Below are 18,353 nucleotides of genomic sequence, written 5' to 3' on the forward strand. Positions count from 1 at the left end.
AGGTTGAGAGTAGAGAGTTTCCTTTGGAGTTATTGAGCACATTAGATTAAATAGTCACATAAATAAATAATAACACTAATCATTTATTATTTAATAACTATTTTATTTAATACCTAAATTTGGAGTTGGATTAATTACACTTGAAAATATATGTTGAGTCGATGCGAGTCGATGAGTTGTTGAAGATTACCCTAATAATAATAATAAGAGCTAGAGAAAGAGAAAAATATAAGAGAGAAATAATATTAGTAAAAAAATGGTTGACAATCAATCTTCCATTGATTGTCAGTAGATGGCCACAGTGACATATGACCATTTAGTCAGAACATTCTCCAGCCTTGACAAAGCTTGTCAACAAATCACTCATCTGGACTGACAGGCAACAGACATAATTTGCTGATTGGTCTTTTGAATGTTGAGGTACAGGTCTTGATGGTCACAACTCTGACTAGACCATCATCACCTGGATGAAGTTGTATGACCCGAGCGAGCGGCCATTTAGTTGGTGGAACTCTTTCATCCATCATTATTACCATTGAGTTGAGTTGGATTGAATTGTCTGATGTGCACCATTTGGTGCGTACATGGAATTGTTTAATATAGTCATTTGACCATTGGTTCCATAGTTGTTGACTATGTTTTTGTATCAATTGCCATCTTGATAATTTACCATCATTAATATCAATTAATTGACCCTCAGGTATAGCAGTCATTGCTCTACCTATCAAGAAATGTCCAGGCGTTAATGCTTCTAGATCATTTGGATCATTTGTCATTGGACAAAGAGGTCTTGAATTGAGTTGAGCTGATATTTGTTTAACTAGTGTATCAAGTTGATGATACGTATATAGAGTTGCTCCCATAATTCTTGATAAATGATGTTTCATTGATTTAACACCAGCTTCCCATTTTCTACCTTGATGTGGTGCTCCAGGAGGATTTAAGTGCCAATTTGTGACTTCAAGGCTGAGCTGATGAGCAAAGTCACACATGTAGTTTGCTTGACTTTCAAGTGATTGAAGCTCTTTTATTGCACCAACAAAGTTGGTACCACAATCACTATACAAGTTTTTACATACTCCTCGAAGTGATGTAAAACGTCTATATGCTGCTATGAACTCTTCAGTAGACAATCCATTGACTACTTCCAAGTGAGTGGCTGATGTTGCAAAGCACACAAACACAGCAATATATGCTTTATATGTTTGTTTACATCTGCCAAGCCATTTTTTTAATATAAATGGCCCAGCAAAATCCACACCAGTATTAATGAATGCTGGATTCGGATTACATCGAGCTGGAGGGAGTTGTCCCATGAGTTGTTGACTGACCAATGCACGTTGACGTGTACAAATAACACACTTCCAATAAACTGATTGGAATGGAATTCTTCCACCAATAATCTAATACTTTTGTCGAGCTGTTGCTAACATGAGTTGTGGTGATTCATGTAACGTGAATTTATGAGTTGATTCCAATATTAATCTTGTCAATTTTGACTTAATTGGCAATATAATTAGATGAGTAGCTGACTGTGTTAAATTTGGATTATTTAACCTGCTGCCAACTCTTAATACACCTTCTTTATCTAAATATGGTGTCAATCGTATCAATGAGCTTGACTTTGGTAATTGTTCATGATTTTTTAATGCTGATATTTCATGTGAGAAATATTGATGTTGTGTATGTTTGATAAAATATAATAACGTCGTATCATATTCTTCCGTTGTAATTACCAATTCTTTTGGAGTTGATGGAGTCATTTTTGTCTTATGTAAAAACTTAAGACACCAAGCACATACTCTCACCATTTTACTTAATGATGAGTGTTTTACAAGGAGTTGTTCAAGGATGTTGTCTGTATCTTGCTGAGTCGTGACTGATGCTGTTAGCACAGGTTTGATTTCAATGTCGATTGTTTTATCACAGTGAGTTGCTTGTAGTGTGGGCCACATGTCTTGTTCTTGACAAAGCCACTGTGGACCATGCCACCATAATAAATTGGTTGATAATTGTTTTGGCTGCAAACCTCTTGATGCCAGATCTGCTGGGTTATCATGACCAGGTACATGATGCCATTTAACAGGAGTTGTTTCAGAGTTGAATGAGTTCTTGATTAATTTGAGTCGATTGCTGACAAATTGTTTAAATTTATCAGGATCATTTTGTATCCAATAATAAACAATTGTTGAATCTGTCCACAGGTGTACTGGTATATTATTGAGTTGAAGACTGAGCTGGATTTGTTTTATACTCTGTACCAATAAGACAGCTGCAGATAATTCAAGACGTGGAGTTGTAATTCGAATCTTTTTGTTCTTTGAGTTGTTTTGGTGTTGTAATGGTGCTACCTTGGATTTGGCTAACACGAGTGTTGACATTATTATGTTGTTATGTTGTTTAACTCTTAAATAAACAGCTGCACCAAGAGCGACATTGGAGGCATCAGAGAAACCATGAATTTCTACTGATAAGTTATCTGGAGCTGTGTGTAACCATCTTGGTATTTTTAGACAATTAACGTCTTGTAAGTGTTTGCAGTATGTCTGCCATTCGAGTTGTAATTCATTGTCAAGCTGCTCATCCCAGTCAACACGTTTATTCCATAATTTTTGAAGGAATATTTTTCCAGTAACAATGACTGGTGTGATCCAACCTAATGGATCAAACAGTTGTGCAACTTTTGACAACACTTCTCGCTTTGTTGCATTGAGACGTGTATTATTCGAGACTGATGGTGAGCTGAATGTAAATGTATCATCTTTACGATGCCATTGTACACCGAGTTGTTTGAATACTTCAACATCTTGTATATTCAATGTTGACGATTGCTCTCTATCCTCAGGTGGTACTACACTGAGAATAGTATCATTATTTGATAACCACTTTTTTAATGGAAATCCTCCGGCCTTGAACAGTGCACGTAACTGTTCAATTTTTTCCATACACTCTAATGGTGTATTGGCACCAGAAAAAATATCATCAACGTATGATTCTTGTGATATCACTGAGCTGGTTAAAGGATAATTTATACCTTCATCCTTTTCGAGCTGTCGAAGAGTTGCCAATGCTAAAAATGGAGCTGGTTTTAAGCCATATGTTACAGTCTTTAATGTGTAACTTTTGATTTGTTCAGTTGGAGTTGGACGCCACAGAATTCTTTGTTTTTCTTGGTCGTCTTCGTGAATGAATATTTGACGGTACATCTTTTCAACATCTGCTGAAAAGACAATTTTATACCGTCTCCACCGAGTTATCACATCACTCAGATTATTGAGCAGACATGGACCATCATACAATAGGTCATTTAATGATTTATTTTTGTCTATGAGTTGAGATCCATTAAATACAACACGTAATTCAGTTGTAGAGCTGCTTTCTTTCTTTACACCATGATGTGGTAAATAACAAATGGTGCGTATATCAACATCATGCCTGGAAGGCATCATGTGACCAAGTTTTTCGTATTCAGTTAAGAACGAGCTGTAGAGCTGATGGAGTTGTGGATCTTTTGCAAAACGAACTTCTTGTCGTTTGAGCATGAGTTCTGCATGTTGCTTTGATTTTGAGTAGTTGAAAAATTCGTTTGATTTCAAAGGCAGTTTCACAATGACCTTCTTGTGTTCTCGAGTGGGTTTGAGTGAAATGATCAAGACATATCTGATCATCTTGAGTTAGATCAGCTGATGAGTCGTGGAATGCTTCTTCTTGCATCCAGAATGATTTTACGAGTTGAAATAATTCATTGTCACTTGACATCGTGAAACAATGGCGAGTTGGTTGATGAGTTGGTGAGCAGCTTGGATCAGTTCGTCCTGAAAAGATCCAACCAAGTTGTGTTTGTTGAGCTGTCAAATGGTTATTATTACCAATTTGTTGTACAACACCATCTTGTAACAGAGAACCATATACATCAGCACCCAATAGTACGTCTACTTTTGCTTGCTGATAATACGCTGGATCTGCCAGATTGATGCCTTGGAGTTTATTTTCGTCTTGAATTTGTATGTGAATTGATGGTAATAAACCAGTCAACTTTGGTAGTATGTAGGCATATACTGAGCATGTGTAATTATTGTAGCGTGATTTTATTGTTAAAAATACACATCCACGTGATTGTTGTGATTGACCTGCGCCAATCCCAATGATTGGTGTATTTGAGTTGTAACGTTTTAAATTTAATTGAGTTACCAAGTCTTCTGAGCATATGGAGATCTCAGAACCTTGATCCAATAAGGCTCGCACTTGGATCAAATTATCAAGGTTATCTTTGACATTCACCAAAGCTGTTGCTAATAAAACACTTGGTCTTATTGGTGGAGTTGATGTCTTCATAATGTGATTGATCGATATTGCTTGATTTTTGGCCATTGATGAAGAACGTAAAGTTTGAGCCTTCATCATAGGCATGAGTTGATGTCATTGTTGTTGTTGCTGAGTTGAATTACTTGTACCAATTATTGCATTATGCAATGAGGTATGATGAGCTTGATGACATTTAATGCAACGTCGTGAATTACGACATTCATCTGAGTTGTGTTTGCCAAGACAATTACGACACAAAGGTCTTGGTTCTCTTTGATCAACATATTTTAATTTGTCACAGTCAGATAAATTTAAATATTCTGGACAGTCTGAGATGAAATGGAGTTGTTCACACAAAGCACATGGGTATGCACTAGATCTGGGTGTCTTTTGTGACATAGCTTGAAGGTCGTTGCTTTGCACCAGAGTTTGACGAGTTAGACACTGACGGTGTAAACACTGATGTGTGATGAATTTTACTTGGTGATGTTGATGACGTTAGAGTCGGTTTCACGTTTTGTGAATGTGCTGAGTTGCCACGTAAAGTTTTTCACAATGAAAATGGAGTGATATTTAATTTTTCTAAATTTGTTGTTGGAGTTGATTAAGGTATTTCAGGTGTTTTATATTGAACCAATTCTCCCATCATGATACCAAGATCATGCATGTAGGATGATCGTGCATTATGATGTATATCAAGTTTAATATAATCATGTTCTTCAATGATTTTAATTACTGACTTATCTTTTTGACATAAATGAAATTGTATATATTTTTCATTGGAGTTGAATTCTGCCCACTCCTCTTTGAGCATAGAAATATGAGCTTTGATGAGTCCATGTGGAGGTTTCGCTTCTCCATGAGCTGTGTTAAACTCCTGGTTTAGCATAGAGCATCATTTGAATAGTCAACAATGATGGCACATTATCAGCTACACGATAATCCATTGTATTGTCTCAGTCAACACACAATAGATTGAGTTGGAGTTGTTGTTTGTGTGAGTGTTTAAATATGTATATATGTTTATCACTGACACTGATATTGAGCTCGCAATCTGTGAATATATTGAAAATAATAAGTAAACAGAAAAAATAATAAATTTTCAATTAACTGTCATATAAATGAGGATGTTGTAGTTCATGAGTTGCAAAAAACAAAAATATATATAAATGGCTGTATATATACATATATATATATGTCACCAGACAATATACAAGAAAAAATGTTTGTTGTAAATGTGTATGTGTCACCAAAGATTTTCTATGTTTCCCTTGACTGAGTTGTGTGAACCCCGTTTGCCGTTGAACGAGTTGTGTGAACCCCGTTTGCCACGTGAATCGTATATCCTGAAATAAAACTTCCTAATTGAACCAATTATTCCACAATATTATGCACACACTTCACTATTTAATTGAGTAGTTGATGTTGTTTTTTTTTTTTTACACTAAATAAATTATTGTTCTTTAGTGTGAATCAATGCAGCACAATGTTCATGAGCGCTCAGCAATGCACCGATTCTTTTTTTTTTTGTTTTATTTCACCACCACTAAATTAATCGAACACACTATCCGGCTCGAAGGACCAATGTTTTGAGCTGGAGCAGGTGGACTATAATTTTATTGAAGTTTATAGGATCGCAGAGTTGAATCAGGATAGTGTGAAGGTATTAATCAGGTTAGGTGGTGATTGGTTTAAGTTGGAGGTTGAGAGTAGAGAGTTTCCTTTGGAGTTATTGAGCACATGAGATTAAATAGTCACATAAATAAATAATAACACTAATCATTTATTATTTAATAACTAATTTATTTAATACCTAAATTTGGAGTTGGATTAATTACACTTGAAAATATATGTTGAGTCGATGCGAGTCGATGAGCTGTTGAAGATTACCCTAATAATAATAATAAGAGCTAGAGAAAGAGAAAAATATAAGAGAGAAATAATATTAGTAAAAAAATGGTTGACAATCAATCTTCCATTGATTGTCAGTAGATGGCCACAGTGACATATGACCATTTAGTCAGAACACTGTTTCTTCGTTAGTTTTTTATTTTTTTTCTTTCAAAGGTTGGAGAGGCAGGAAGATGCGCAGGGAAACGGTAAATTCAGATTCTTGGTACCCAGCGGTGAGGGTCACGGCTTATCTCAGTTTATGCTATTCTCCTGTTCTCAGATAGATTCAGTTTTATCATTCTAGTTTTGGCTAGTTTTGCCAAGTCAAATAAAAGTGAAGTAAAAAAAGGGACTTAAAATAATTTTTACTTTTTAATTAAGAATAGGCTAGATTTTTTCCTTAGCTAGATTTTTTACTTAGCTACATTTTTTCCTTAGCCACATCTTTTCCTTAGCTAGATTTTTTACTTACCTTCAATTATACCCAAACGCACAATATCTACATAATTTTATCAGCTCAATTTTTCCTAAGTTAGATTTTTTACTTAGCTACATCTTTTCCTTAGCTAGATTTTTTACTTAGCTTCAATTATAGCCAAACGCACAATATCTACATAATTTTACCAGCTCAATTTTTCCTTAGCTAGATTTTTTACTTAGTTAGATTTTTTACTTAGCTACATCTTTTACTTAGCTTCAATTATAGCCAAACACACAATATCTACATAATTTTACCAGCTTAATTTTTTCTTCAGCCACATCTTTTTCTTAGCTAGATTTTTTACTTAGCTACATCTTTTACTTAGCTTTGATTATAACCAAACACACAATATCTACATAATTTTACCAGCTCAATTTTTCCTAAGCTAGATTTTTTACTTAGCTACATCTTTTCCTTAGCTAGATTTTTTACTTAGCTTCAATTATAGCCAAACGCACGTTTGAAAATCGCTGAATTTCTAGAACTATGAAAAATCAATAGTTATTGAATAATTATCAAAAAATACTGTTTGCGCCAGGATGTGGACTGTATAAAGGGATGAAATAAATGTGACAGGAAATGATAAACTTGTGGTTAAATATTAGTGTTTATTTAATAGGGAAAAATATATACGAAAGGGTGATATTCAATAAATATACTCTGCAAAAGGTTGTATACCTTTTGCCCAACGTGAAAATTAACTCAAAGGTAATTATACTCGGTGTTTATCACCAGGTATAATTGGATGAAAAAATGTGGTGTGTATTGTAGGATAACCAAAACGCAAGGGACTCCAGACTGCTGTTTGGAGGCTTGCTTGATGTTGAACTCGAAGTTGGCCGGAGATCCTCGCTGACGAACGAGAGACTCGAATAGTTACGGCAACGTACGGTGTAAGCCGAGCGTTGTTGTGACGACATGAGAGTTTCTCTAGTGTGCGCTGATTGGACAGTGAATAACAGAGATGCGCAGTGGTTACTGGTCATCTCTGTGACGACACACATTAGAGGAGCTCGCGTGAACAAATACAAACTACGTCTCACTCACTCTTTTTTTTTGTTTTTTGTTGCTAACGAAATAAATAAAAAATAACAGAAATAAACAAAAAACAAAAAACTATATAAGAGTGAGTGAGAAGAACAACGACTAATCAAATGTCCGGAAGACCGATGATGTTTGTCCTTTTTATATAAGGATCATCTTTGAATCGTTTCCCTTGATATTTTGAATGCAATAAATTTGAAGAAAATAGAAGATCTGTCAAGACTTCTTTTAAACGAGCATTTAATACATCAAATTTTTCATTATCACTTGGTATTATTATTTTCATCCACTTCTGACCATCGTCTGCTGAGCTGCAGTCTCTGGCTTAGCATTAATTAATCAATTCACATATTGGATAAAAGATGAATATGTAATCTTGTGTCTGTATTTAATATGTCGGATCTTCTAGATTCTTTTTATATTTGTCAGCAAGTAATATTTTATTTTCATTTACAAAAGCTTCTATGTATTTTAAATTTTTTAAAATGCATCCAACTCATCTCAATAGTTACACCATCGGGTATCACATGCTGAAATTATTTGAGATCCACTTTTTTTCTTTAATGCATCTTTTGCATCTGGAGTTTTGAATCAATGAAGAAGCTTCTTTATATCTTCACCATACTCTTCTGGTACCAATGATGATGCCAATATGTTTCCACTGTGGCTATTGCAAGTTATGTACCAAATAACAATGTTTTTGCTCCCTTTAATAATTAGAGAGGTGAAAAATCAATGTCTGAAACGACTGCATACGCAAAAATGTTAAATTTTTTTTCAACTCAAAAAATAGTATGTGTTAGCGGGCACCATGTGAGTGATTTTTTGTCAACTCTGTATCATCTGTGCTGTGCTAAGTTCGGGTGAGAATCACTCACATTACACCCTTGTTACACAATATTCTATTATCCATTCAGTCATTTTCGAGAAATCACTTTGAAAATTATAAAAGCTATCAAAACATCAACCTGAACATGATGAAGTCATTGATTATAATTCAGTCGATCGAGATGATGTTAAGAATAAAGATCAAGCACTAGAGACTGAAATTCAGTCGTTCAATTAAAATAATAATGAATTATGCTCAACACCAGCAACATATAATTTATCTTATCAATTCGAGTTGCAACAATTAATCAATTAGCTCCATAATTATACTTATAATAACTCATTTTTAGATTTGGAAGTTCACACGATGGAAAAATTTAAATATAGACTTGGTTTTGGGACAAAGTAAAAATTTGTTTCTGGACGCATTGCAAAATCAGAAGGTCAAGATAATATTTTATACCACAACAAAAAAAAAAAAAAAACTAAGTTTTTTTCTACAAAAAAGAATCAAGTGTTCGAAATTGTCACTATAATTGTGAGTATATTAATTTAGATATGACACTAATAATTTCAGAAACAAATACATATTTTTGACGCATGTAATTAAGTCTGAACTATTGAAAAAAAAAAAAAATTTAAACTTGACCCCGCCTAATGTAAAATATATGTCTTAAATACTGAAATCTTATTTGGAAAAAACCAATGTTTTAGGATTGGTCAAAGCAATATTCCTACCACAGATGAGTTTCAAAACCAAGATTATAAAAACTGTAATAATGTCACAACGCTCACTCTCGTTTTTAATATCAACATATACTTTTTAAATCATTTATTAAATATTCAACAAATCAAAATTGTGTTCATTATTTTAAAACCAGTCTAAACTAAATTCCAACATAGTTGAACCATCGAAATATCGTTGTGTTTCAGACTACTACAACATCTACATGTCGATCATCCACATTGACACTCATCATACATACTGGATTCACACAAATATAACATCAAGTTATTTTTATAATTTCTAACACATTTTCCTCTCCTAAATCTTGTTACCCAGTAGGGAATAACAAAATGAGGTAAAGTAAAATATTTGTTTACTGACTTGTTTATTGCAAATTACATTCATAATTTAATTTTTTTTTGATTTTGTTTCTTCAAATTCAATTAAATTATTCCATTCCATTAAAAATAAACCTGTCTTGTAACATTATTGTGTATATTATATTAATTGATGAATATATTCAAGAAAATTGTTATTGCAAAAAAATTACATTATTTATTTATAAAAATTTACCGCTTGAGTAAATTTTTCTAGATATATATGGGGCATTCCAAGTGAAATGATAGAGCATTTCCCCTCGACCCCTTGGATATAAAAAAATTTTTTTTTTTTTTTACAAAAAATGAAGCCTGAATTTTTTCAAAAATTTTCCTCCCACCACTTGGTGTTTTTAACGCTTTTTTTCCAACTGGATCCAGCCTATCTCAAAACATACTTTTTTAAAAAAAAAAAATTTTTTTTCTCAAAGATTTTTTGGATAAAAGCCAACGTATTTTCAGTAAAATATAAGTGGGATCACGACTTCATATATTTTTGTTTGAATTTAGAAAATTTCGAAATTTGAAAAATTACAAAAATATCAAAGTTTTTATATCGTTATAAATTAAAAAAATAAAAATTAAAGATGTCTCGATAATTTTTCAGATTTTTCATTCTTAACCTTTGAAATACGAGAAATAACTTTATTTTAGTCAAAAAGCAAATTTTCACTGTAAAATTGAATATAAATGAAAATTTAGTATCATGAACTGGTCAATAGATGTGAATTAATTCAAAACTCAAAATAAGTGGTTTTTTCAGTCGCATTAAAATACTTTTTTATTGTTATTTTACATAAATTTTTTTAAAGAAATTTTTATTACGAATAAAGAAATCATTTTTAAAGAATCTGATATGTTTGACTAATCAATGCTTGTGAATATTCTCGAACGATAACTAATCAATCATTTTGAGATATGAGGCAATGTACTTTTTGAATATTTCGAAAATTCAACTGGTTTGGTGATTGTATTTCGGGGGCAAGTAAACGTTTTAAAGTAGACAATACTTTCAGCGATTTTTGTTTAACATAAGAGCTGAATTTTACTTTTTTTTAGGGATCGGTGATTTACCTAACATTTGCAACTTATGATTTATAACTGGCAGTAGACTTTTCCAACTCACATTGGATACAGTGCTCGATTGTCGTGAGACTGTTTTTTCACTTGAACTTTGCGGAGCTACAAAAAATAGTAAACAATCGATTAAATATACGATTCGATTCATAGTACAAAACTTAAACTAATGGCTGCTAAATTAAATTTTAGAGATACAGCAAGGAGACTTTTACCATGTTTAATTTTTCATTCCACTATTCCCTACTTTCGTTAAGACGAAATGGGAGGTCCAACATGTCGGTAACGAAATTGGGATTTTTGAAACAAGTTTTTTCTTAAACTAATGCGACTAAAATTCTAAAAATTTAGTACAGTGTATAAAAAGTCGTAATTAATCATAGGCAGTCGTCATTTTTTAATAATATTGAAAAAAAAGGTTATAAAAAATTACCACCGAGCAGATTTTTGAGACCAGTTTTCATATAGTAAACATTATCGGAGACCGACCAAATTTTAGCTACGCAATCAGAAAAATATTGTTTTTCGTGGGCAACAATGATTTTTATGAAAATCGCAAATTTTTTTTAACGTTTTATCTTTATTTATAAAAATCTAGGCACGACTTACCAACTGTCGCATTGCGATGAAGCTACGAATTGGGGGCGCAGAGGTTCCAAATGGGGATGTTTTGTAGCCTCGTTCACTAGTAGGCCTGGACAAGAATAATTGTTTCGTAAATATAAATAATATTATTTTTAATAGAAAAAAATTTTTTCAATGTTATTTTACAATAATTCATAATCATTATGAACGGTTGTGTCGCGCGACTAGCATTTTTTTCTGGAAATTAATCAATTGTTGACTAATTATTGATAAAAGAAAACCGAGCTACTTCCCTGAATCCAAAACTGACCGGGGAATAATTATCAAAAAATCTATTTTTTATAAACAACTAGAATTTTAAATATTATTTTATAATTATTGACAATATTTGTCAACAGGTGCATTTGACGACCGGCACTTTTTTATTAATAATTAAACAATTGTTGATACATTAAAAAAAAAAAAAACTTCGATGTATTTTTGTGAAGTCGAAACCAACCAGAGAATAATTATCAGAAAATCTATTTTTTATAAACAACTAGAATTTTAAATATTGTTTTATAATTATTGACAATATTTGTCAACAGGTGCATTTGATGACCAGCTTTTTTTTTTTAATAATTAAACAACTGTTGATAAATTAAAAAAAAAAAAAATTCGAGGTATTTTCGTAAAGTAGAAACGAACCGGGGAATGATTATCAAAAAATCTATTTTTTATAAACAAATAATATTTTTAACATTATTTTATAATTATTGACAATATTATCAAAGAATCTATCCACCATAAACAAATTAATTTTAAATATTATTCTATGATAATTGACAAAATTTGTCAAGAGATCCATTGGACGATGAGCACTTTTTTTTGAATTATTAAACATTTGTTGATATTATAAAAAAATTCATACTAAAATTAAGCAATCTTAAACAACTAGGAAAATTCAAGGAATTCGATTTAGAAATAATTTACATACAGTATATACCATTTTATTATTTATTTTATTTACTCAGTGTTTTTTTTATGGTGATGAAATCATTTTTTTTCATATGAAATTTTTCATTGTTATTAACAATTTTTCTGTTAATTTGTTCCCGTATTCTGATGCGCATTTTATCATAACTTTTCAAGTCTTTATCAAGAGTGTCAATTTGACTTTTGTGAATTTTGACAAATTTATTGAAGATTTTTTTGGAAGGTGTTAAATATATCTCATTCGGATTCTCATTTACTATAAAATTTAACCACATTTTAATGATTGGCCAAGTAAGTGTTGCTTTTTTCCTTTTTTCAATTATTTTGTCTCTGCCTTTTTTCAAATTATTCAAAGCTTTTTTTCGTATTTTATTCACAACCAATTCATTGTCTGGACTGCCAGGAACATAATCTTTATTATAAATTCGTCGATAAAATCGCCTAAACAATTTTTCACCATTGAGCCTTAGATCGCAGTTATCACAATTACATCTTGGGTATGCAATTCAGATCAGCAAAGTTCACAGCTTCATTTACATTGAACCTACGTTATACCCACCATGAAAACTGTTTGCATGCGTTATTACAAACATTCCAGGCTCTTGTTTAACTTTTGTGTAGGCCATTTTATGTATTTTTAAGAGATTTTCTGTGATAATGAATCGTTTGTGACCTCAGATATTCACACATCCGTTATAGAATTCACCTATTTTTTTGTCCAACATGTCAACCAATAAATCATTGAAACGTTGAGTGTTCTTCTGTTTGACAATTAGCCATATTTTTGGAGCACCATATAGTTAATAATTCATTGATTTCAAGTTGCCATTCTCAAGATGAACCCCGAATGATGATGATGTACTGCCTATATAAAGATATGTTTCATGTATTCCAGGAATTTTTTCATTATTATCAGAATTCCTTACAAGATGAATTAAGCTTTTTTTTTTTAACAAATTCCACGTTGATACTTCATTATAATTTTTGAAAAAACTATCTTCAATATCAGCTGCATAATAAATAGTCAGACTTTGATTTTTTAAAAGGTTCGAGTAGTCGTCGTCATCTTTGATCAAGAAATTTTCATTTTTTTCAATTAGTTTTTTATAGAAGTCGACATCTTTTATTGCTACCTCGTGTTTCTTTAATTTCTCTAGTTTTTCAGCAGTGTTCGTAACTATAAAGCCATTTTCATATGCTTCGAATTTTTGAATTAGAACATCTTCTATTTTCAATTGATTTATATAATCATCAATATCTTGGTCACTCAAATAAGACTTTTTCCATAATGCTGGTGCTTTAATGACTGTAACTTTTCGGCCAGATTTCATGTCTGCATACATTTTTTCGTTACAATAATCCCAATCTTGGAATTCCACATCAGTGGGGACGTAGGCATTACTACAATCAATATAATCACAATCATTCTCATCCACATACATTACGGCTGGAATAAGAAGCAGAGAAATATTTTTCAGAATACTTGTGATAAGAAAACAAGAAAATTATTAATTGAAAAAAGATAAATTCACAAAAAAAAAAATTATTTCTTCGTAACATAATAATATACTATTCTAAATAATATACTGTTATCAATATTATTATTAATAAACAAAGTTCAAACTTTTTCTAATAAGAATTATGAATTATAAAAAATTGTTTACTGTAAATATAATTTGAAAAAATTAAATGAATACGCGATACAATTTTGGTTTACTTTATTGCAAAGAGTTTGACCTATGTTTATTAATAACAATATTCATAATAATATTTTTTTTAAAAAACTTGGATCATTGCATTTATTTGCTTTGAATTGAAATAAAATATATTTTTTTTTTAGTTATCATTATTTTATAAAATTCTTTGAATCTAAACAATGAAGGACAGCACAAAGCGTAGAGAAAATAATAATAACTAAAATAATAAAAAATTTTATTTTAAATTTGAAGGAACCAAATATTATATTTTAATTTTTTATTCCATAGAAAATTTTTCTCCGTGGCAGAAAAATAAAGTTTATTTTTGGGCATTAATTTATAATTTTTACTTTTATTTATAACTTATAAATATATATTTATATTTATATTTATATAAAAATATATAAAGTTATTAATAAACAAAGTTAGAATTTTTTTTCTAACAAAGATCTATAAAAATTGTATATCGCGTTCAAAATTAAAATATAATATCGAATTTTTTTGAAATTAAAATAAAATATTTTTTCATTTACAATGTTATTATTCTCTGAAAAATCCTGAATCGTAGGTACGAAGGACAGCGCAAAGCGTAAAGAAAATATTCACTTTCTCCAATTTTGAAGTGAAATATTTTTTTTTTTTTAGTTGTTATTATTTTCTGGTTTGTCAAGTCACAGCTACAAATGACAGCACAAAGCGTAGAGAATATAATGATAGCTAAAATAAAATAATATTTTCATTTTAAATTTGAAGAAAATAAATGTTATATTTTAATTTTGTCACGCAACAAAAATTTTTTACAATTCATTATTCATTGCAAAAATTTTAAAACTTCAATTATTGATAATAAAATTTATAACATTATATTTTTATGTAATCGAAATTATAAATAATGAATATACGTATAATATCATAAATGAACGCGCAGAAAAAAAACTTTATTTCTCTGCAACGTAAAAACATTGTTCATTACACAAAAAATTGTAATATAATATTTATTTTCTTCAAGTTTAAAATAAGTTGTTTTTCTATTTCACTTATAATTATTTCCTCTACGCTTTGTGCTGTCATTCGTAGCTGAGATTCAGAAAATTTTAAAAAATAATAATAACTAAAATAAGAAAAAAAGTTACTTTAAGCTTGTAGAAAATAAATATTATATTACAATTTTTTGTGCAAGAAATAATTGTTTTACGCTGAAAAGAAATAAAATTATTTTCCTGCGCGTTTATTTATAATATTATACTCATTATTATATTCATTATTTATAATTTTGATCACCTAAAAATATATTACATATTATAAATATCATTATCAGTAATTTAAATTCAAAAGATTTGCAATAAACAATGACTTACAGAAAATATTATTTGAGTCAAAGAATTAAAATATGGCATTTACTTTCTTTAAATGTAAAACGAAATGTTATTCTATTCCATTTATCATTATTTTCTCTACGCTTTGTGCTGTCATTCGTAGCTGGGACTCGGAAAATGTTAGAGAATAATAATAACTAAAATAAAAATATATTTTACGTTAAGTTTAGAATAAAATGAATATTATATCACAATTTTCTTGTGTAAGAAATAATTTTTTTACGTTGCGGAAAAACAACATTAATAAACGATGAATTATCAAAATTGTTCATTACGTAAAAAAAATTGAAATATTACATTTATTTTCTTTAAATTTAAAATACGATATTTTTTATAATTTTTTACGTTCATTTGCAATTTTTAATTTTATACACATAAAAATATTTTATTATCAATATTATAAAGAAGACGTAAAATAGCTCAAATAGAACACGTCATCTATCATTCTATATCCTTCTAACTTCAATACAAAATGACGGTCTAGGAGCAATAACCGGCTACGTGCTATAAGCTGATAGAAACGTGACTTTTTTTTTGGGTGAAAGGAAAAAATACACTATTTTGCTGTCTTTTTATTTCTATTTCCATTCGATTCTTCATGAATGATTCTATTTTTTATATAATATAATATAATATAATTTAAATAATATAATAATAAAAGAAAAGAATAATGGAATAAAACCTTTTATTATCTGCACTTTTTTTTTTTTCAATAAATAAATAATTAATTTTTTCTACTTAAAAATTATTAGTAACTAACCTTGACGTTCAGGTGATGTTCGCAGATTTACGTTTCAAATATGACTGAAAAGATTAGTGGAAATTTTTTTTTCTTTTAGTTTACTATTGCAAAAAAGTAATAATTCAAAATTCTATTTATTGAAAGTTATAAAAAAATAATAGGTTGAAATTAAGACCGTTCAGAAATGGGAAATAAACAGAATTCATCGAGACGCAAGTCCACAAATTTGTTTAACCGCAAGAAGTATAAATTTTAATATTTTTTATAATTTGGTTTTTTTTTTTATATTTTATTCTTATTTCAATCTATTTAATTTCTTACTTGTTTGAAGGAGGGCATCCAAAAATATCTAAACAATAAAAGAAACACAGTTTTTTTTACTCTTTTTTATGCTATTTATGAATCAAAATTTATCAAATGCAAACCTTCCAATTCTGTTGCTCATGAGAGTGCAAGTCATACCTTCGGCCAATAATAGTTTGGCTAACACACATGTGCACATGTAAATGTTAAGGCGAATTTTCATGATATAAAAAAAATCGTCAATTTTAAATCAGCTTGTATAAAAAAAAAATGGCTGGTGTGTTTATTTACCTATATCAGTCATATTCGATGACAGTTCTAATATATTATTTGATCAATTCATTATTGAGAAAATATGGAAAAGTGTATTTAATTATTGATCGAACAGACTTATATAAACATCATATACCTATAATCCTTATATAAAAAGGACAAACATCATCGGTCTTCCGGGCATTTGATTGGTCGTTTTTCTTCTCTGTTCTGTAGGAACAATATATATATAAAAAAAATATATAAAATTCGTCCTCTGGCATGGGTAAGCGAAGATGAATTTATGATGCCTTCTTCGTTTATGCACAAAATATTTTAAAGGACAAACCTTCACAACTCATCGGCTACGGTAATCCTGGAATAAAGCCTTGACGGGGGTGCACATCGTAAAACCGAGACCACCTCCTGAAGGCAAACCGAATTGAACTTACATGCATCCACAAACAGAAATACGCGTCAAATTTAAAAAAGTGTTTGAGCCGAGTCATCTATGCGAGGCTGGCCACCCCTCATGGATGACCTTCCGACTTCACAACTAATGCGTTAACAAAGTCCGCGTGTCCCTAAAGGAACATGCGAATGAAAACCAATTTCCTCATCGTCTTGTCCAATCACAGGACGTTCACCTTGATTTTCTTCAATACATGCAACTTTCTATAAGCTCTCTGTTCTTCCTCTCTCACCCCTTCAAACTCTCAACTTAGAAAAATCGCAACACATCTAATTGATCACGACATAATATTCGCATACCTACGACATTCATAAACTACTGATTGTAATAAATAATAAAATAAACAAAGAATAATATTCTATAAATAAATCATCTTGAACCTCAATACGAAAACAGTGTTAATAAATCAATTATTTATTTCACACCCGAACATTCTCACTTACTCTTATATAGTTTTTTGTTTTTTTTTCGTTTATTTTTATTATTTTTTATTTATTTCGTTAGCAACAAAAAAAGACTGAGTGAGATGTAGTTTTTTTTTTTTGTCGCTAACGAAATAAATCGAATAAACAAAGAGTGATCTTCGGAAGATTAAATGTCAATAAAATAAATCGATTCTTATTTTACAAAATCCAGTTAAAAAAATATATGGTCGACAATTACTCACATAAAATAGATTGCCTCTAAGCAAAAGGAAATCTGAAGGAATGCATCTGACCTTAACTTACAGCTTTTTTTTTCAATTTCATTCATTACAAGCTAGCGTGGAATAGATTAAGAAAAATTAGAAGAGACATAAGTGTGTGTAACACTAGGGTGTTTTTTTTTTTTTTCGATATTTTTTTTTCTCTTCACCCATTTTCATACAAGTTTATACAGCTCTAAATCATGCCCAGAAAAAATTTGAACTCAATTGAAAAATATTTAGAGGTGGTTCAGGGGTCATTTGTTTTTTCCATTTGATTAACATGGGTTTAATACGCTTCATTCACCATTTTGATCATGGAGGCTTTAATTTTCGACCGTTCAAGTTCGCGTTGGTCTTATTTTATAGAGTATTGAATTTTATAGCATATAATATTCATAGTTTTGATCATTTACAATTTTGTTTTTCAGAAAAATTGTGAATACTACCCTTTTGAAGCATTATTTCACTATTTTTTTTAACTGTAAATGATCAAAACTATGAATATTATATGGATGGGTGAAGAGAAAAAAA

General features: G+C 30.2%; 2 protein-coding genes across 2 annotated transcripts; both read right to left on the reverse strand.

The window, feature by feature from the left end:
• Positions 1 to 359: 359 nt before the first annotated feature.
• Positions 360 to 1,316, reverse strand: LOC122850371. Its single transcript, XM_044149529.1, has one exon. The coding sequence runs from the start codon at positions 1,314 to 1,316 to the stop codon at positions 360 to 362; it is 957 nt and encodes a 318-aa protein (XP_044005464.1).
• Positions 1,317 to 1,403: 87 nt separating this feature from the next.
• On the reverse strand, positions 1,404 to 3,446 carry LOC122850372. Its single transcript, XM_044149530.1, has one exon. It carries the CDS (start codon positions 3,444 to 3,446, stop codon positions 1,404 to 1,406), a length of 2,043 nt encoding a protein of 680 aa, XP_044005465.1.
• Between the last annotated feature and the right edge of the window lie 14,907 nt (positions 3,447 to 18,353).

The sequence above is a fragment of the Aphidius gifuensis genome, linkage group LG2, assembly GCF_014905175.1.
Source record: "Aphidius gifuensis isolate YNYX2018 linkage group LG2, ASM1490517v1, whole genome shotgun sequence".
NCBI lineage: Eukaryota > Metazoa > Arthropoda > Insecta > Hymenoptera > Braconidae > Aphidius > Aphidius gifuensis.

Bases quoted from the DNA above. Each gene is read 5' to 3' on its own strand.
- LOC122850371 (XM_044149529.1), bottom strand. From the start codon at position 1,316: ATGGGACAACTCCCTCCAGCTCGATGTAATCCGAATCCAGCATTCATT.
- LOC122850372 (XM_044149530.1), bottom strand. From the start codon at position 3,446: ATGCCTTCCAGGCATGATGTTGATATACGCACCATTTGTTATTTACCA.